The 20383-nt window shown below is 35.3% G+C and overlaps 3 protein-coding genes across 3 annotated transcripts; 1 reads left to right on the top strand and 2 right to left on the bottom strand.

The window, feature by feature from the left end:
- Nucleotides 1–1562: 1562 nt before the first annotated feature.
- Nucleotides 1563–11501, top strand: LOC131619917 (uncharacterized). Its single transcript, XM_058890955.1, has 11 exons — nucleotides 1563–2045; nucleotides 2152–3253; nucleotides 3354–3629; nucleotides 3713–4489; nucleotides 4837–5506; nucleotides 6286–6802; nucleotides 6956–7036; nucleotides 7255–8353; nucleotides 8791–9066; nucleotides 9313–10092; nucleotides 10750–11501. Exons 1-11 carry the CDS (start codon nucleotides 1597–1599, stop codon nucleotides 11347–11349), a joined length of 6627 nt encoding a protein of 2208 aa, XP_058746938.1. The 5' UTR covers nucleotides 1563–1596; the 3' UTR covers nucleotides 11350–11501.
- A 1773-nt stretch (nucleotides 11502–13274) lies between these two features.
- Nucleotides 13275–19117, bottom strand: LOC131619916 (disease resistance protein RUN1-like). Its single transcript, XM_058890954.1, has 5 exons — nucleotides 19113–19117; nucleotides 17575–18673; nucleotides 16924–17199; nucleotides 16023–16802; nucleotides 13275–14106 (listed from the first exon to the last, which is right to left on the bottom strand). The coding sequence occupies exons 1-5, from the start codon at nucleotides 19115–19117 to the stop codon at nucleotides 13333–13335; spliced, it is 2934 nt and encodes a 977-aa protein (XP_058746937.1). The 3' UTR covers nucleotides 13275–13332.
- Nucleotides 19118–19240: 123 nt separating this feature from the next.
- Nucleotides 19241–19825, bottom strand: LOC131619915 (toll/interleukin-1 receptor-like protein). The gene has a single exon (XM_058890953.1). It carries the CDS (start codon nucleotides 19823–19825, stop codon nucleotides 19241–19243), a length of 585 nt encoding a protein of 194 aa, XP_058746936.1.
- Nucleotides 19826–20383: the final 558 nt, after the last annotated feature.

Raw genomic sequence — 20383 nt, 5'->3', positions numbered from 1 at the left:
TATTCCTTTAGCTCCTAGGCAGCTAAAGTTCTTGATCATGGGAGTATACTACTTTATGAAGTGGATAGAGATAGAGATCGTGTCCAAGATTACAGAAGAAAAAATGTGTAACTTTTATAGGCAGAAGATTATGTGCAGGTTTGGTTTACTAGGAATTATTGTCTTGGAATCGAAATCGAAATTCTCCAGTACTACCGTGATCGATTTTTGCAAAGCCATGGGCGTACAAACCAAGCTCGTATCATTCGTTCACCCTTAGGCAAAGGGACAAGAAGAATCATTAAATAAAGTGATATTGAAGAGGATCAAGAAGAAGCTGGATGGCACCAAAGGATTGTGGGCCGAGCAGCTGCACGAAGTGCTATGGTCGTATCACAGAACCCTCACTCCACCATCGGGGATACCCCCTTCACATTAGTGTATGTGGCGAACGCCGTCGTGGCTGCACTATAGTCCAAGGAGGAAAACAATAAAATAGGGCTAAGATGCGTTACTGACCTAATTGAAGAAACAAAAAATGTCGCTCACATCCAAGAGATCTCCACTATACAAAGAGCACCCAGAAAATATAACTCTAATTTAATTCGAATAAAGATACAAGAAGATCTTTATCGTCCTACGATGTAATTAAATTATTGGACTTCCACATAAAGATCTTTGTCGTCCTACAACGTAATTAAATTGTTGGACTTCCATAAGAAGATTCTGCTCGTTCTACGGGGTAATTAAATTGATGAACTTTCACGAGAATATCCATGTCACCCTATTAGGTAATTAAAATTGGTGGACTTCCATAAGAAGATCCTTGCTGTCCTACAAGGTAATTAAATTGCTAGACTTCCACATGGCGATCCTTATCACCATACAGGGTAATTAAACGGGTAGACTTCCACAACAAGTTCCTTGCCTCCTACAGGTAACTCCACTATGGAGATCTTTTCCAACCTTAGGAAGACTCAACTAAATCTCGCCTGAATGACTCAACTAAGTCTCATCAAGAAGACTCAACTAAGTCTCCCTAGGAGACTCAAAAGTATTGCCAGGAAGACTCAACTAAGTCTCGCATGAGGGTCTCAAATTAGTCTCGTCGGAAAGACTCAACTAAGCCTCACACGAGGGACTCAACTAAGTCTTGTGAAGAAGACTTAACTAAGTCTTATCAAGAAAGCTCAACTAAGTCTCGCATGAGAGGCTCAACTAAATCTCATCAAGAAGACTCAACTAAATCTCACCTGAGGAACTCAACTAAGTATCGTTTGAAAAACTCAACTAAGCCTCGTCAGAGGAACTCAACTAACCTCGTCCAGAAGGTTCATCTAAAGCTTCGAGAACTGAATATAGGAATAAAGCTTCAACTAGGCTCCTGTGGAAGGCTCAAAGATGAGTAGAGTAAAAAAGTGACTACAGATATCTTACTAATATCTTTTCAGAGTAACATCAAAGTAAATACTAAATAGACTAACACATGGTTAACGTTGATTGGTCCACCTAAATAAAATAGTAGTAACGGAGTATTTAAGAAAGGATATTATTACTCATTGTTCTGCATTTGTGATCTTGTATAGTCGTTGACTTGATTGAAAATCCATTGAAACAATGTCTTTCTCCTACGATGTGTTCATAAATTTCAGAGGAAATGATACTCGTGACACGTTCGTTTCTCATCTATTTGCTGCACTCTCAAACGCAGGAATTAACACTTTTATTGATGACAAGAATCTTAGAAAGGGAGAGGAGCTTGGACCAGAATTGAAGAGGGCAATAGAAGCCTCTCACATATCTGTTGTTGTTATTTCAGTTTACTACACAGAATCTAGCTGGTGTCTTAATGAATTGGTGCATATCATGGAATGCCGCAAAAATTATGGCCGGTTCGTTATACCGGTATTTTACCGTGTTGATCCATCTTCTGTCCGTAGACCGAGTGGTAGTTTTGGAGACTCGTTGAAATTCACTGCAAGAAAAAAAGAACATCTGTTGGACAAGTGGAGGACTGCACTCACTGAAGTTGCTAATCTATCTGGTTGGGATTCGAGTCGATTCAGGTAATCAAGTAATCAACATTTCTTTGAGATTATCATGTCAGTATAATTCATAACTCATGCTCATTCTTTGTCTTTATGACTATTATTATTATTAATACTGAAACAGTGAAGGTGAACTAGTGAAGAAAATTGTTGAGGACATTTTGACAAAAATAGATGTCTCATTGTTGTCTATTACTGAATTTCCGATTGGATTGGAATCCCGTGTGCAAAATATGACCAAGTTTATTGATGATCAATCAAGCAAAGCCTGTATGATAGGGATATGGGGAATGGGTGGTTCGGGCAAAACAACTACGGCCAAAGCTATCTACAACCGAATCCATCGTAAATTTGAGGGTAGAACATGTTTCATTGAAAGTATACGAGAGATTTGTGAAAATGATACTAGAGGAATTATTCATTTACAAGAACAGCTTCTTTCAGATCTCCTCAAAATAGAGGCCAAGATACGTAACGTTGCGTCGGGGATAGCTAAGATACAGACAAGACTTCGAGGGAAAAAGGCTTTCGTCGTACTCGATGATGTGACCAAGTCGGAGAAATTAAAAGCCCTCTGTGGAAATCGTAAGTTCTTTGGTTCGGGAAGTGTAGTGATTATTACAACTAGAGATGTACGCCTTCTGAAATCACTTAGTGCTGGCCATGTCTTCACAATGACGGAACTGGATGACAATCAGTCCCTTGAACTTTTCAGCTGGCATGCTTTTCGACAACCAAGTCCTAGAAAAGATTTTAGTGAACTCTCTAGAAATGTAGTTGCTTATTGTGGAGGATTGCCTCTGGCTCCTGAGGTCCTTGGATCTTACTTGTCTGAGAGGACGGAAGAAGAATGGAAAAGCGCACTATCAAAATTAGAGAAAATTCCCAACGATCAAGTGCAACAGAAATTGAGAATCAGCTACGATGGTTTAGAAGATTATAAGGAAAAGGATATATTTCTTGACATATGCTGCTTCTTCATTGGAAAGAGCAGAGTTGCTGTTACAGATATACTTGATGGCTGTGGACTTCATGCTGATATTGGAATAGCTATCCTCATAGAACGCAGCCTCGTAAAAGTAGAAAAGAATAACAAGCTTCAAATGCATGATTTGCTACGAGACATGGGAAGAGCAATTGTTGGCGAAAGCTCAGAAAAAGAGCCTGCAAAGCATAGTCGATTGTGGTTTCGTGAGGATGTGCTGGATGTTTTGTCAAATAATACTGTAAGAACTTTTGAACATCATCTATAATCTTATTAAGATCATATGACTCTTTGTTTGTTTCTAGACTAGTTTTGATGCATGGTTTGCATTCACATTGCAGGGAACACAAACAATTGAAGGATTGATTTTGAGGGTGCAACAAACAGGAAGAATTCACTTCAGCACTAATGCTTTCCAAGAAATGAAAAAGCTGAGGCTTTTAAAACTTGATGGTGTTGACCTTAAAGGAGATTATGGATTAATTTCCAAACAACTGAGATGGGTTGATTGGAAACAATCTTCCTTTAAATTTATACCGAATGACTTTGATCAGGGAAATCTAGTCGTTTTTGAATTAAAATATAGCAATGTTAAACAAGTTTGGCAGGAGACCAAGGTAAAGTACTACTTTCTTTTAAAGCTCAAAAGTTGATGACAAGAAGATTTCTTGACACTTTCTCATTTCTCATTTTCTTGTAGTTGTTGGAGAAGCTAAAAGTTCTCGATCTGAGTCATTCCAAGTACTTGAAAAGCACGCCTAACTTTTCAAAATTACCAAATCTAGAAAAGCTCATTATGAAGGATTGTCAAAGTTTATCTGAGGTACACCATTCCATTGGGGATCTCAAGAAGATTCATCTCATAAATTTGAAGAATTGTACTAGTCTTGCCAATCTCCCTATAGAGATCTATCAATTGATATCAGTAAAAACTCTCATTCTTTCTGGTTGTTCAAAGATTGACAAATTGGAAGAAGATATATTGCAAATGGAATCCTTGACAACTCTAATTGCAGCAAATACTGGTGTCAAACAAGTCCCTTTTTCAATTGTAAGATCAAAAAGTATCGGATTTATATCGCTATGCGGATATGAAGGATTTTCACGCGATGTTTTTCCATGTCTCATTCAGTCTTGGATTTTACCAACCAGAACTTCCCTACCCCGTGTTTCTCCATTTGGGAGCAATTCATTGTCTCTTGTTTCCTTGGATGTGGAGAGTAATAATATGGCCTATCACTCACCAATGCTTACCATCCTTTCAAAACTTAGATGTGTTTGGGTTCAATGTCATTCAAAGAATCAACTAACTCAAGAGTTACAAAAGTTTGTCAATGATCTATATGATGTGAATTTTATTAAGTTGGAAACAACATCACAGGGATCAAACACCTCAAATCATTCCTTGAGATCACTTGTGATTAGAATGGGAAGTTCCGAAATAGTCAAAGATACTCTTGAGAAGAGCTTATCACAAGTTCCTTATCTATCCTTTCACTTTTACTAATATTTATACATAATTGACAACAGTACCATTTCTAATACTCTAAAGCGAAAAGCGAAAGTAATTAATTTGAATATACTAAAGGTATTTTCTAAAATGTTGATAAGGTCATTGAACCGAGAGAGAACTTGTAGAAAAACATATATCTGTTACGATTGTGTTGTAATTGTGAAAGCTCACTTGTTGGAAAAAAATGTATCCTGGTTTCATTGATTCAGTTTCATTGTGTCCATTTTTATGTGTACTACACTATTTTTGACCCTATTAAAAATGGCACAAAATTTCCATTTGCTCAGCATAATCATATGTTCATGATGCAGGGATTGGCAGCCAATTCTAATGATTCTTTTCTTCCGGGTGACAATTATCCTTCTTGGTTAGCCTATAGAGGTGAAGGACCTTCAATACAATTTCAAGTTCCTCAGGATGCTGATTGTGGAATGAAGGGAATAACTTTATGTGTTGTTTATTCATCAACACCTGAGAACCTGACAACTGAATGTCTCACTAGTATCCTGATCATTAATTACACAAAATTCACTATCCAGATATACAAGCGAGACACGGTAATGTCGTTTAATGACGAAGATTGGCAAGGTGTCATATCAAATTTAGGAGTTGGTGACAATGTGAAGATTTTTGTAGCTATTGAGCATGGATTGATTGTTAAGGAGACGGCTGTCTATCTAATTTATGGTCAGTCAACTGCTATGAAAGTTGAGCCAACAATTGAAGTGGAAGTGCAACCATCGCTTGATGCGAAAACGGAGCCATTACCTAGAGGGAAAACGCAACCATCACCTAATATGATGGCGGAGCCATCACCTAATATGATGGCGGAGCCATCACCTAGAGTGGAAGTGGAACCATCACCTAGAGTGGAAGTGCAACCATCACCTGATGTGAAAATGGAGACATTACCAAAGCCAAATGAAAATATCTTTATAAGACTCGCAAAGAGAATAGGGAAATGTCTATTCTTGAACCAAACTTGAGACTCAAGCAATTTTTTATTGGCATGCCTTTGTCCTAACATAGGATTCCCTTGTAAGTTTATTTGTAATATTATTTTTAGAGGGAGGACGAACTATGCTTATATTTTACGTACACTGATGGGGGATCTTTGAGGCATTGTTTGATCCAATTAATGTAATTTTGAAAAATTTGTTGACAATACGGTAGGATCTTCATATTAATGTCATAAGATTATTGTAGTGTCATATCATGTAAATGGAGATAATGATTTACATATGCTGCCAGGTATGGGATTCTGTTAAAGTTAGTGTTGTTTCACGGTTTTCAAAAATTCAGCCACAGACAAAATTATCGGATCGAGTCGTGGACTTGGTCACTCCCTTTAAAACGTTTCACAGCACTGTCCAAAATTATACAAAGCAATAAAACTACTGCGTTGCCTCCAAAATAAAACAGTCGAGTTCAATTATACGATCACTACTTGCCCAGTTCTTTAACGACTTTGTAAGAATTTTGAATGAGTTGAATTAGAGGTTTCTAGTAAAAAAAGTCACTAAAAAGTTAGTTTTCACTTCATGTTGTTTATTTATTTTGTTAAAAAAGAAACTCAGATTTGGCAAGACATGTGAAGACAGAGTAGCTAAAGAAACCTAATCAGGTGACTAGGAACCCACTTGTAGTTTTAAATTATCCTAGTAGTTAGTCAAAATTGCACTACCCATTTCTTTAAGCAATTCTGAACAGTATGGAACATTGACTTTAAATGCTTTAATGATTCATATCCATAGACTGAGTCTTCTGTAATCATTCATCTTCTCTCTTGTCTCATAATAACAAATCCATGTTTTCTTCAACATCTAGACCTCAATGGATCTACGAGGTGTTCATCAATTTCCGGGGAAAAGACACTCGCAGCAATTTCGTTTCTCATCTTTATGCAGCACTCTCAAATGCTGGAGTCAACACTTTTCTCGACGATGAGAATCTTCAAAAGGGAAAGGAACTTGGACCAGAGTTACTGCGAGCAATTCAAGGTTCTCAGATATTCATCATTGTTTTCTCGGAAAACTACATTCACTCAAGTTGGTGTCTTGATGAACTCTCACAAATCATGAAATTTCACACACATAAGGATCGAGTCATTATGCCTGTATTTCACGGTGGTATTACCCCTTCGTATATACGTGACTATGCTAGGGATACTTTTGGAGAAGCTCTCCATGGAAATAGCAACACAAATAACTTGGAAAGTCCACCAAAGATAACACTTAACACTCCTTGGACTTTGTTTAATTGGGGTATGAGTAACAGGTAAATGATAGGTTATATGAATAAGTTTTTATAATGTTTGGTAAAATTAACAATTGAAAGGACGTTAGGAAAATGTTTATTAGTTTTAATTATTTACCTATAATTATTCATTTTTTTTGTTTTTTGAAATATTTTTTGTTGCAATATTCAAAGCAGTGATGTGGATGAAAGTTCTCGAAAGAAAGCACTCATTGATGCTTCGAATTTGGCTGGTTGGGATATGAATAATTATAGGTAAATGTCTTCTTCTTTTTATAACTTTATTTCTAATAGGTTACTTGCAAATTGGAAGTGTACATACAAAATACAAAGTATTTGAACTTGATTAACAGTGTTAGTTTACATGATTGGAAATTGAGTCATATGCCAGTTTTAGCAGTACTATGTTTCAAGCTTCTAATCTTTCATTACTTATATGTCCTTTATTTTTTGAAAAATATTTATTATTGCAGCAATGAAAGCAGTGTTGTGAAGGAAATTGTTGGCCAAGTTTTGATAAAACTAGACAAAAAATGCTTACCTATCCCAGATTTTCCAGTTGGACTAGAATCCCGTGCGGATCAGTTGATTCAATTTTTAAGACAGAATACAAGAGGAGTTTGTTTGGTGGGGATTTGGGGAATGGGGGGGATTGGCAAAAGCACCATTGCCAAAGTCATCTACAATAACCTTTGTTATGAATTTGAAGATCGATGCTTCCTTGCTAATATTAGAGAACGTTGGGAGAAAGATAGGGGCCCAAACAATTTACAAGAACAACTTCTTTCAGATATCTTAACAAGAAAGATAGAGGTGCATAGTGTTGAGTGGGGAAAAGCTATGATCAACGAACGACTCTGCACAAAACAGGCACTTGTTGTACTTGATGATGTGAGCATGCGTGAGCAATTAAATGCACTATGCGGAAATCGAAATGGAATTGGTCCTGGAAGTATAATAATCATCACAACAAGAGATGTGCGTTTACTTAATATCCTTGGAGTTGACTTTATTTATAAAGTAAAGAAATTGAATAACCACGAGTCCCTTGAGCTTTTCAGTTGGCATGCGTTTAAGAAGGCAAGTCCAACTAAAGGATTCCTTAGTCTCTCAGGAGGTGTAGTTTCCTACTGTGGTGGACTGCCACTAGCTCTTGAAGTCCTTGGGTCTTACTTGTTCAATAGAAGAAAACAAGACTGGCAGAGTGTATTATCAAAGCTAGAAAAGATACCCAATGATCAAATTCATGAGAAACTAAAAATAAGCTTCGATGGTTTAGAGGATCACATGGAAAAGGATATATTTCTTGATGTGTGTTGTTTCTTTATTGGTAAGGATAAAGCTTATGTTACAGATATACTAAATGGTTGTGGACTTCATGCTGATATTGGAATAACAGTGCTGATAGAAAGATGCCTCATAAAAGTTGAAAAGAATAGTAAGCTTGGAATGCATTCCTTGCTACGAGACATGGGAAGAGAAATTGTTCGTGAAAGTTCACCCGAGGAGCCTGAGAAGCGTAGTCGATTGTGGTGTCATGAGGATGTAGTTGATGTATTAACCAACCGTACCGTAAGAATTTCTTTACACTGCATTTTGATTTTTTATCATCTTTCACTATGTTTTTAAATGTTTTTTTTTTACTTTTCCCATCAATTGACTGAAAATAGTGGGATTCACTATCTCACAAGTGTTTGTCCTTGTTAAGGATGCAATATAAAAAATAATTTTTCTGTAGGTCTCTTCTCCTACAACTTAGGCTTAGGTATTCCTATCTATTTCTTTGTACCTTAGGTTTTTGGTCCACGTTAAAAATCTAATATTAATTTCCATGCATGTATCTTCATGTAGAATCACCTTAGAGAAGTTCGTCAATGAGAACCGCGTCATTTTATATATGATTATATTTAATACTTCGTGTAACAACTCAAGCTGTACTTGTTGCTTTTTGGTTACCAAACAACAAATTAAGCGTTCCTTTCTATTTTATGGTCTTTTTTGTGTCACAGGGGACAAAAGCCATTGAAGGATTAGTTATGAAATTGCAAGGGACCAGTAATGTTTGCTTTGATACTATTGCTTTTGAGAAAATGAAGAGGATGAGGTTGTTGCAACTTGATAATGTACAATTCATTGGAGATTATGAATGTTTTCCAAAGAACCTGAAATGGCTTTCTTGGCAAGGATTTCCTTTAAAATACGCACCAGAAAACTTTTATCAAAAAAATCTAGTTGTTATGGAATTAAAATGCAGTAATCTTATACAAGTTTGGAAGAAGCCTCAGGTACATTATCACTAGATATTTTCCTTTTATAATCATGGCCAATGGGAATGGTTACTTTTTCCATTGTTCATTTTGCATCTTATCCTCTAATTTTTATTTAAAACATCTATTTTCTTGTTGTAGTTGATAGAGGGACTGAAGATCCGAAATCTTAGTCATTCAATGTACTTGATAAACACTCTTGACTTTTCAATGGTACCAAATCTTGAATATCTAATTTTCTTTTAAACAATTATTTTCTTGCAGTTGTTGCTGAAGCTAAAAATTATCAATCTCAGTCATTCCAAGTACTTAAAAAGCACCCCTGACTTTTCAAAATTACCAAACCTAGAAAAACTCGTTATGAAGGATTGTCAAAGTTTGTCCGAGGTGCACTCATCCATTGGAGATCTCAAGAATCTCCTTCTGATAAATTTGAAGGATTGTACAAGCCTTAGCAATCTTCCAAGAGAGATATATCAATTGACGTCAGTGAAAACTCTCATCCTCTCTGGCTGTTCAAAGATTAACAAGTTGGAAGAAGACATGGGGCAGATGGAATCCTTGACAACACTGATTGCAAAAGATACATCTGTAAAAGAAGTTCCCTATTCAATACTAAGATTAAAAAGTATTGGATATATATCCCTTTGTGGATATGAAGGATTATCGCGTGATATTTTTCCATCTCTCATTATGTCTTGGATGTCACCAACAATGAATTCCTTATCACACATTCCTCCTTTTGGTGGTATGTCAATGTCTCTTGTTTCCCTGAACATAGAGACTAATAATTCGGGTTTGGTCTATCAACCAGAAATACTTAGCAGCTGTTCAAAATTAAGAAGTGTTTCGATACAATGTGACTCAGAAATTCAACTGAAACGAGAATTCGTAAGACTTCTTGATGATCTATATGGTGCAGGTCTTACTGAACTGGGAACATCAGATGCATCACAAATTTCAGGTCTTTCCTTGAGATCACTTTTGATTGGAATTGGAAGTTGCGACATTGTCATTGATACTCTTGAAAAGAGCTTTTCACAGGTTCCTTCTCTATCCTCCCACCTTTACTGATCCATTATATTATTTTTTTTCTTCTCTGTCTACATATCATTGCTCTTTAACTTTATCTTTATTACATTTATTTGTTAATATCTACATGTATCACATTTTTTTAGGTTTTCATACCTATCATACATTCTTAACTATAGAAGGACAACTGAATAACAATTTAAGTTATACACGTGCTTAGTCCTTTAGACTTAGATGGAAGAAAATAGGAACAAAATAGACAAATTATTTTAGATAATTGAAAAAAATACTATTCATTTCTTAGATGTTGATACTAGGCCATGTATACTATGAGACACTCTTCAATGAAGGATATACAAGTAATAGTAATGTGCAAGTAGAGCTAGTTGATGAAAAATATTTTGTACACAGAAAGTAGAACCCACCACCCAGAGAGTTTGTTGACAAACTTATATATGTTATTACAATTGTTTCAGTGATAGATGAGTTGTGGGAAAGTGGAAAGGAACTACATAAAAGGAACATATTGTGCTTGTTTTCATTCGATCAGTTTCCTTGTATATATTTTTCGGTATAGTACACTACTTTGACTCAATAAATGGTAGAAAATGTCCATTGCATAGCATAATTAGAATTACTTAAATAACTAAGCATATGCTCATGATACAGAGATTGGCAACCAATGGCATTTCTTTCTTTCTGGAAGACAATTATCCTTCTTGGTTAGCCTATAGGGGTGAAGGACCTTCGGTAAAATTTCAAGTTCCCGAGGATACTGATTTTGTAATGAAGGGCATAACTCTATGTGTTCTTCATTCATCAACACGAGAAAAACTGACATCTGAATGTTTCACTAGTCTCTTGATTATTAATTACACAAAATTCACTATCCATATTTACAAAGGAGACACAGTAATGTCGTTTAATGATGAAGATTGGCAAAGCATGAAATCAAATTTAGGAGTTGGTGACAATGTGGAGATTTTTGTAGCTATTGGGCATGGATTGGCCGTAAAGGAGACGGCTGTCTATCTAATATATGGTCAGTCAACTACTATGGAAATTGAGCCAACAATTCAAGTGGAAACACAACCATCACCTGATGTGAAAACGGGACCATCAGCTGAAGAGGAACTACAACCATCACCTAATGTGAAAACGGAATCATCACTTTTTGTCAAGAATGAACCATTATCGAAGACAAAAAGAATTTCCTTTATAACAATAGCAATAAAAGTGATAGAATGTTTATTCTCGAACCATAATTGAGATGTTACCAATTATATATTGGACATGCACTCTGTTCTATATGGAACTCTCTTGTATGTTTTGTAATATATTTCAGGGAGAGACTAGGGAGAATGTACAATGCTTGCTTGGCCATTAATGTGATTGATCGCGGGATCCTGATTTTCTTCTCACCTTTGGTCTTGGATGTCATCCACATTAAATCACATGCCATGTATTCACTCATTTTGGAAAATGTCATCTTCATCATCATCTCTACCAATACTTGGTAGCCTTGAAGAGACCCTGCTATAGAACAGTGCTTGCTTTGACCAAGGAAATTAATGAGTCTAGGTCAGATGAATTCAAGTTATTAAATAATACATTTTATAACTAAGACTATTAGTAAGAGGGTGTATTCATGTTAAGAATTACACTCTTAAGATCTATGAAGCATTGACACTAGAAACATGACACAGACATTGAAAATCGACATTGATAATAATTTGAAAAAATAAATAAATTAAATGTAATAACTAGTGTTGATGTCGTTTTCGGACACTGATACTATCAGACACGTCTTTTTAGAGATGTCGGTACTACAGAGCTTAAAATAACTTAATTTCCGGTCTTCCTTTCTATTAGAGAATTAGAACTAAAGGTACATTCTTGCCTGCATTATTTATTAGAACTCAATAAGTATATTGGATCATCACAACTAATAAAATAGTAAAGTATTAGATGTCGAACTAAAAAATTGTGTTGATTATCAATTCAAAAATAAAATAACAATAATGAAAATTAAAATTAAAATTAAAATTAAATCAAGATGCAAAATATAGAATTGATGATAAGGATGTTATGGATGAAGTAGAGTTGATTTCAACCTTAAGCAAATGACTAGAATTAGTTATGAATTTATCTATTGAGTTGTTATTAAATTTTCTAACATATTCTAATCATAATTCCTTGAGTTAAAAGAACTTCTAATCTTATTTAAAATTCTAATTACTTACGCAACTAAAATTAAGAATGAGCATTTAAAATAGTTAGTATATATTGTTTCCAAATATCAATCACTATTTCTAGACTAAAGACACATATTTTCATGTCCAAAGTATGAAAATTGAAAATTTGAATGTGGGTGATGTAGATGCGCACACGCATGTCATGTGCACCCCAGAGCAACTATGGCAGCCAGGAAATTTGTTAATTGCGCCCCAGCACATAACATCTGATGATTGTGTGTATGCTTGAGTTTTCCACTCTTTTGAGTCTTCATTTGAAATCATTTGACTTAGACATTTAGAACTTTTTATTAAAACAAAAAATCACCGGAAGGTTAAGCTGTCACGTATAGCATCATGTTATCAACTTGTAGTAGACACCACACCATCTTGTAGATTGATTCAGACATGACTCACTCATTAAAGTTGTAGATATTTTGTTCATCTTAACAAGACCAATATTAATGCATTTGGATGTATGTAACTCTATCTATGATCTTAGAGTGCTTCTGCACCAACGTTGGAAATTTTCACTTTGTCCCTAAATCTTATCAAATGTGTTTCATCCATATTTATCCTTACATCTACAATAAAAACACTAACAAAAAAAAGTCAAATTATAAGGAGTGTTTATAGCATCACACATGGTCTAGTTGAATGAGAGAACAGAGACATACTATTGTGAAAATGAGTTTTAACTACATGCTAGAGTCAGTTTAAAAAAAACTGAAGGCAGTAAATTCAATTATTCAAAATAAATATATGAAACATTATCTCCATTTACATTTACATTATATGACACTACAATAATCCTATTAAATAAATATAAAGATCCTACTATATTTTCAACAAAATTTTCAGAGCTACATTAATTGAAACAAACAGAACTTCATAGATCTCATGTGTATATATAAAACATAACCATTGTCCGTCCTGCCTCCCATAATAATATTACGAAAAACATACAGGGGAATACCATGTTAGGACAAAGGCATGCCAATAAAATATTCTTGAGATCTCAATTTGGGTTCAAGCATAAACATTTTCCTACTCTCTTGGTGAGTCTTATAAAGATTTTTTCATTTGGCTTTGGTGATGACTCTGTATTCACATCAGGTGATGGTTGCGCTTCCACTCTAGGTGATGACTCTGTTTTCACATCAGGTGATGGTTGCACTTCCACTCTAGGTGATGATTCCGTTTTCACACCAGGTGATGGTTGCGCTTCCACCCTACGTGATGACTCCGTTTTCACATCAGGTGATGGTTGTTCTTCCACTATGGGTGATGACTCCGTTTTTATATTTGGTGATGATTGGGCTTCCACCCCAGGTGATGGCTCAGTTTTCATATCACGTAATAGTTGCACTTCCACTTCAAGTATTGGCTCAACTTCCATAGCAGTAGTTGACTGACCATATATTAGATAGACAACCATCTCCTTAACATTCAATCCATGCCCAATAGCTACAAAAATCTTCACATTGTCACCAACTCCTAAATTTGATATGACACCTTGCCAATCATCATCATTAAACGACATTATTGTGTCTCGCTTGTAAATCTGAATAGTGAATTTTGTGTAATTAATGATCAAGATACTAGTGAGACATTCGGTTGCTTGGTTTCCAGGTGTTGATGAATAAAGAACACATAAAGTTATTCCCATTATGCAACATTCATTATCCTCTGGCACTTGAAAAATTATGGAAGGTCCTTCGCATGTATAGGCTAACCAAGAAGGATAATTGTCTCCAGGTAGAAAAGAATCACTAGAATTGGCTGCCAATCCCTGTATCATGAACATCCTTAGTTATATATATAAGTCTAATTATGCAAAGAAAATGGAAATTTCGTGGCATTTATAGAGCCAAAATAGTGCACTACACATAAAAATGTTTACAAGGAAACTGATCCAACGAAACCAGGTAATATTGTTCCTTTTCGCTTTCCAACAAGTCAGCTATCACAGTAAAAGTTGTTACAGATACATGTTTGTCTACAAGTTCTCTCATTGATCTTATCAACATTTTATTTCAATCAATCATTTTCTCTTCAGAGCATTAGCAATGGTACTGTAAAAAAACATTGAGCCTACCATTATGGATTCCTACTTAGATAGGAAAGAAGTCATGAGTTGGGAACTTTTTATTTTTATTCTAAAAGATTCTCTCTTGTATATAAATATGCACAACTCCATTATAAAATAAAGGTCATCATTCTATATTATTCATCTATTTGAATTAATATTTAAAAGTTGTATTCTTATCTCTTTGCTTAACGATGTGAATGATTTATGATTTCATTGTTTGAATGGAAGTTTAATCTTTGAATATTTGAGTTTTAGAATTCTTGTGTCTTTAGTCTAGGGATAACTATTGACTCAATGGTGCTTGAAAACAGAATATGCTTTCTATTCTTAATTCTTAATGTTTAACTAAAACATTTTATAAAACTCAAACAAATGACTAGAATTAGTTATCAATTTTATCAACCGAGTTTTAACCAAACGACCATATTCATGTGATTGAATTGCGGCGGGGATCTCAAGAGAGTTACAATTTAGGACAATAGGCTTGCACAAAAAAAAAAAATTGCTGAGATCTCAATTCTGGTTCAAGCATAAACATTCTCCCACTCTTTTGCAAGTTTTGTAAAATAATTTCTATTTTTCTTCGGCAACGGTTCATGTTTTACCACACGCGATGGTTCCATTTTCACATCAGGTGGTGTTTGAACTTCCTCTTCAGATGATGGCTCTGACTTCACATTAGGTGATGATGGCTCTGTCTTCACATTAGGTGATGGTTGCACTTCCACTTTATGTAGCGGCTCGATTTCTGCTTCACTAGATGGTTCAGTTTCCATAGCATTTGACAGGTTATATATTAGATAGACAGCAGTCTTTCTAACAATCCATCCTTTTCCAATAGCTACAAAAATCTCCACATTGTCACCAACTCCTAAATTTGATTTCACGCTTTGCCAATCTTCATCATTAAACGATATTACCGTGTCTCCTTTGTAAATATGGATAGTGAATTTTGTGTAATTAATAATCAAGACACTAGTGAAACATTCAGTTGCGAGGTTTTCAGGTGTTGATGAATAAAGAACACATAAAGTTATTCCGTTCATCCCACAATCAGCATCCTCGGGAACTTGAAAGTGTACTGAAGGTCCTTCACCTCTATAGGCTAACCAAGAAGGATAATTGCCACCCGGAAGGAATGAATCATTACAATTGGTTGCCAAACTCTGTAACATGAACATATGCTTAGTTATATATGTAATTCTAATTATGCTATGCAAATGGAAATTTTCTTCTGTTTGTTGTGTCAAAATTATCTAGTTACCTGATTTTTGTTAGATTGTAGTTATATACTAAAAATACTTCAACAAGAATTGTTGAGCTAGTAGTTTGCAGTATGTTGTAAGAAGATTCATTATATCATTCACATCAACAAAAGCTATAATTTTACTATTTTGTTCCTTTTTCTCCTACAATATCTAAAGGGCTAAACCCGTGTATAATTTTAATAGTTATTCAACTATCCTTCTAAAGTTAAGAATGTTTTATGTGTATGAATAAGCTAAAAACTTGTAATAAGTAGATATAGAAGTTAAAGTTAAACAGCAATGATATGTAGAAAAAGAAGAAGAAAACACTATAATGGATCAGTAAAGGTGGGAGGATAAAGAAGGAACCTGTGATAAGCTCTTTTCAAGAGTATCGATGACGATGTGGCAACTTCCAATTCGAATCAAAAGAGATCGCAAGGAAAGCTCCGAAATGTTTGATGCATGTGATGTTCCCGGTTCAGTAAGACCTGCATCATATAGCTCAACGAGAAGACTTCTGAATTCTTGTTTGAGTTGAATCTTCGAGTCACATTGTACCGAAACACTTCTTAGTTTTGCACAGCTGCTAAGTAACTCTGATTGATAGACCGAATCCAAATTATTAGTCTCTATGTTCAGGGAAACAAGAGACATTGACATACCACCAAAAGGAGGAATGTGTGATAAGGAATTCATTGTTGGTGACATCCATGACCTAATGAGACATGGAAACACATCGTGCGATAATCCTTCATATCCACATAGGGATATATATCCAATACTTTTTAATCTTAGTATTGAAATGGGAACTTCTTTTACAGATGTATCTTTCGCAATCAGTGTTGTCAAGGATTCCATCTGCCCCATGTCTTCTTCCAACTTGTCAATCTTTGAACAACCGGAAAGGATGAGAGTTTTCACTGATGTCAATCGATAAATCTCTCTAGGGAGATTGCTTAGGCTTGTACAGTCCTTCAAATTTATCAGAAGAAGATTCTTAAGATCTCCAATAGACGAGTGCACCTTGGACAAACTTTGACAATCCTTCATAATGAGCTTTTCAAGGTTCGGTAAATTTGAAAAGTCAGGGGTACTTTTTAAGTACTTCGAATGACTGAGATTTAGGATCTTCAGTCCCTCCATCAACTACAAGAAAACATTTTTTTTTTAAATAAAAATTAGAGGATAAGATGCAAAATGACAGTGGCAAAAATAACAATATCCATTAACCATTGATTTTAAAAGGAAAATCTCCGGTGACATGTACCTGAGGATTCTTCCAAACTTGTGTAAGCTTACTGTGTTTTAAGTCCATCGCCACTAGATTTTTCTGATAAAAGTTTTCTGGCATGAATTTTAAAGGAAATCTGTGCCAAGAAATCCACTTTAGGTGCTTCGGAAAACACTCATAATCTCCTATGAGTTGTACATGATCAAGTTGCAACAATCTCAATCTCTTCATTTTCTCAAAAGCAATAGTATCAAAGCAAACACTCCTGGTCCCTTGCAACTTCATAACCAATCCTTCAATGGCTTTTGTTCCCTGCAACACAAAGAAAGACCATAGAAAAATAAATTAAAAAGGAAACCTTAATTTGTTGTTTGGTAACCAAAAAGCAACAACTACAACTTGAGTCGTTACATGATGACACATGAACAGAAATTTGTATTAGATTTTTAACATGGACAAAAAAACCTAATGTTCAAAGAAATAGATAGGAACGCCTAAGCCTAAGTTGTTTTTTTAATACTGCATCTTTAACAATGACAAACACTAGTGACATAATGAATCCCACTATTTTTCTACAATTGATGGGAAAAATAAGAAACATTTCAAAAACAAACATAGCTTTTATATCTTTAAAGATTGTCAAAGATGATAAAATAAAATCAAAATGCAGTGTTAAGAAATTCTTACCGTATGGTCAGTTAATACATTAACTACATCTTCATGATACCACAATCGACTACGTTCACCAGGATCTTCAGGTGAACTTTCACGCACAATTTCTCTTCCCATGTCTCGTAGCAAAGCATGCATTCCAAGCTTATTATTCTTTTCAACTTTTATGAGGCTTCTTTCTATCAGCACGGTTATTCCAATATCAGCATGAAGTCCACAACCATTTAGTATCTCTGTAACATAAGCTTTGTCTTTACCGATAAAGAAACAACACACATCAAGAAATATATCTTTTTCCATACGATCCTCTAAACCATCGAAGCTTATTTTTAGTTTCTCATGTATTTGATCATTGGGTATCTTTTCTAGCTTTGATAATACACTCCGCCAGTCTTGTTTTCTCCTCTTGCACAAGTATGATCCAAGGACTTCAAGAGCTAGTGGCAGTCCACCACAATAGGAAACTACATCTCCTGAGAGGCTAAGGAAACCTTCAGTTGGACACACCTCCCTAAACGCATGCCAACTGAAAAGCTCAAGGGACTCGCGTGCATTCAATTCCTCCACTTCATAAATAAAGTCAACTCCAAGGATGTCAAGTAGATGCACATCTCTTGTTGTGATAATTATTATACTTCCTGGACCAATCTCATTTCGATTTCCACATAGTGCATTTAGTTGCTTCATAGTACTCACATCATCAAGTACAACAAGTGCCCGTTTCGCGCGAAGTCGTTCATTGATAATAGCTTTTCCCATCTCAACATTAGGCACCTTTATCTTTCTTGTTAGGATATTTGAAAGAAGTTGTTCTTGTAAATCCTTTTGGCCCTTATCTTTTTCCCAAAGTTCTCTAATATTAGCAAGGAAGCTTCGATCTTCAAATTCATAGCAAAGATTATTGTAGATGACTTTGGCAATGGTGCTTTTGCCAATGCCCCCCATTCCCCAAATCCCTACTAAACGTACTCCTCTTGTATTCTGTCTTAAAAACCAAATCAACTGTTCCGCACGGGATTCTAGTCCAACTGGAAAATCTGGGATAGGTAAAAAAATTTTGTCTAGCTTTTTCAAAACATGCTCAACAATTTCCTTCACAACACTGCTTTCATTACTGCAAATATAAATATTTTTCAAAAGACAAAGATCATAAATAATGATAGATTAGAAGCTTAAAACATAGTGCGGCTAATGATGAAGTGTCATTTGACTTAATTGTTAAGAGTCTTACATCGGACAATATATGGTTTGAACATGTCCTCATAAGTGGGGGCAATTATCACACTACTATCCGGTTTTGTAAGGTTAAGTTAGGCACAACCACATTTTTTAACATGGTATCAAAAGACTCGTTTAAGATTTTGTGGACCACCTATTATTAGGTTTCCACTATTGGGTCACCCACCATTTATTTTCACGTTCCAGATGTCAAGTACTAGGCGTGATAAGGTGTTAAGAGTCTCACAGTGTACAATATATAGACTAAACATGTTCTTATAAGTGGGGAAATTCTCACCCTACAAATCGGTTTTGTAGGGTTGAGTTAGGCCAACCACATTTCTCAATAATTTCCAATCAAGTATACTAACGCACCCTTAATCAAGTTCAAACACTCTGTATGTATACTTCCAAGTGACCTAATTGAAATCAAGTTATAAAAAAGAAGAGAAAAAGAAGACATTTACCAGTAATTACTCATATCCCAACCAGACAAATTCGAAGCATCAATGAGTGCTTCCTTTCGTGGATTTTCCTTCACACTACTCAAATTTGAAGCACCAACGGGTTCTTTCTTTCGTGGATTTTCCTTCGCACCACTCAAATTTGAAGCACCGATGGGTGCTTTCTTTCGTGGATTTTCCAAATTATTTGTTCTGCTACTTGTATTGACAGCTTCTCCAAAAGTATCCATAGCATAGCCACGTATATACGAAGGGGTAATACCACCGTAAAATACAGGCATAATAAGTCGATCCCTATCTCTGCGGAATTTCATGATTTGTTCGAGTTCATCAAGACACCAACTTGAGTGAACGTAGTCTTCTGAGAACACAACGATGAATATCTGAGAGCCTCGAATTGCTCGAAATAATTCTGGTCCAAGTTCCTTTCCTTTTTCAAGATTCTGATCGTCAAGAAAAGTGTTAATTCCAGCATTTGAGAGTGCAGCATAGAGATGAGAAACGAAATAGCTACGAGTGTCTTTTCCTCGGAAATTGATGAACACCTCGTAGATCCATTGGGGTACGGATGTTGAAGGAAACATGGATGTTAGTTACAGTTCAAAATTGTTTACAGAAACTGGTGGCGCGCAATTTTGATTAATTACTTGTTTAATTTAAAACTAGTATCGGTGATCTCAAGGCTCTCTATCATTGGTTTAGTAGCCAGATTAGTAGGTCATTGTACGTGCGCCTGCAACACAATTTTGTATCTACTCCGTTAATTTCTTTATGGACGTAATGTCCATTTTTTCATGCAAAATATAAAAAATAGAAGGTCCAACATCTTGGGTAATTGTGATCGTAATGTCCATTACTGCAAGTCCATTTGTCTCGCGCCTATGGTAATTGAGTTGTGAGATCTTTAACAAAGAGTTGTTTTAAAAATACAACTTTAACACTATTATACGAGATAGATTAATGATAGAATAAATGTTTTGTTTAAAGATAGAAGAACATTGAAGTTTTTTTTTTCTGTCTTGTAATTCATCCCAAAGAATGATGCGTACTAGGTTGGGACGCCAACATATATAAGATATGATTAAAATAAAATATGTTTGACCGATGCTTTATAGTAAAATTTGATTATGTTATTCCTCAGT

The sequence above is a fragment of the Vicia villosa genome, linkage group LG7 (genome assembly GCF_029867415.1).
Source record: "Vicia villosa cultivar HV-30 ecotype Madison, WI linkage group LG7, Vvil1.0, whole genome shotgun sequence".
NCBI lineage: Eukaryota > Viridiplantae > Streptophyta > Magnoliopsida > Fabales > Fabaceae > Vicia > Vicia villosa.
Note: the sequence above shows the minus strand (reverse complement) of the source record. Positions and strands in the feature narration are given on the sequence as shown.

Bases quoted from the DNA above. Each gene is read 5' to 3' on its own strand.
- LOC131619917 (XM_058890955.1), top strand. From the start codon at position 1,597: ATGTCTTTCTCCTACGATGTGTTCATAAATTTCAGAGGAAATGATACT. The intron at 7,037-7,254 runs GTAAATGTCTTC...TTATTATTGCAG, and splicing joins TGGGATATGAATAATTATAG to CAATGAAAGCAGTGTTGTGA. The intron at 10,093-10,749 runs GTTCCTTCTCTA...CTCATGATACAG, and splicing joins TTGAAAAGAGCTTTTCACAG to AGATTGGCAACCAATGGCAT.
- LOC131619915 (XM_058890953.1), bottom strand. From the start codon at position 19,825: ATGTTTCCTTCAACATCCGTACCCCAATGGATCTACGAGGTGTTCATC.
- LOC131619916 (XM_058890954.1), bottom strand. The intron at 17,200-17,574 runs GTAAGAATTTCT...TTTGTGTTGCAG, and splicing joins ATGTATTAACTGACCATACG to GGAACAAAAGCCATTGAAGG. The intron at 14,107-16,022 runs GTTCCTTCTTTA...TTCATGATACAG, and splicing joins TTGAAAAGAGCTTATCACAG to GGATTGGCAGCCAATTCTAG.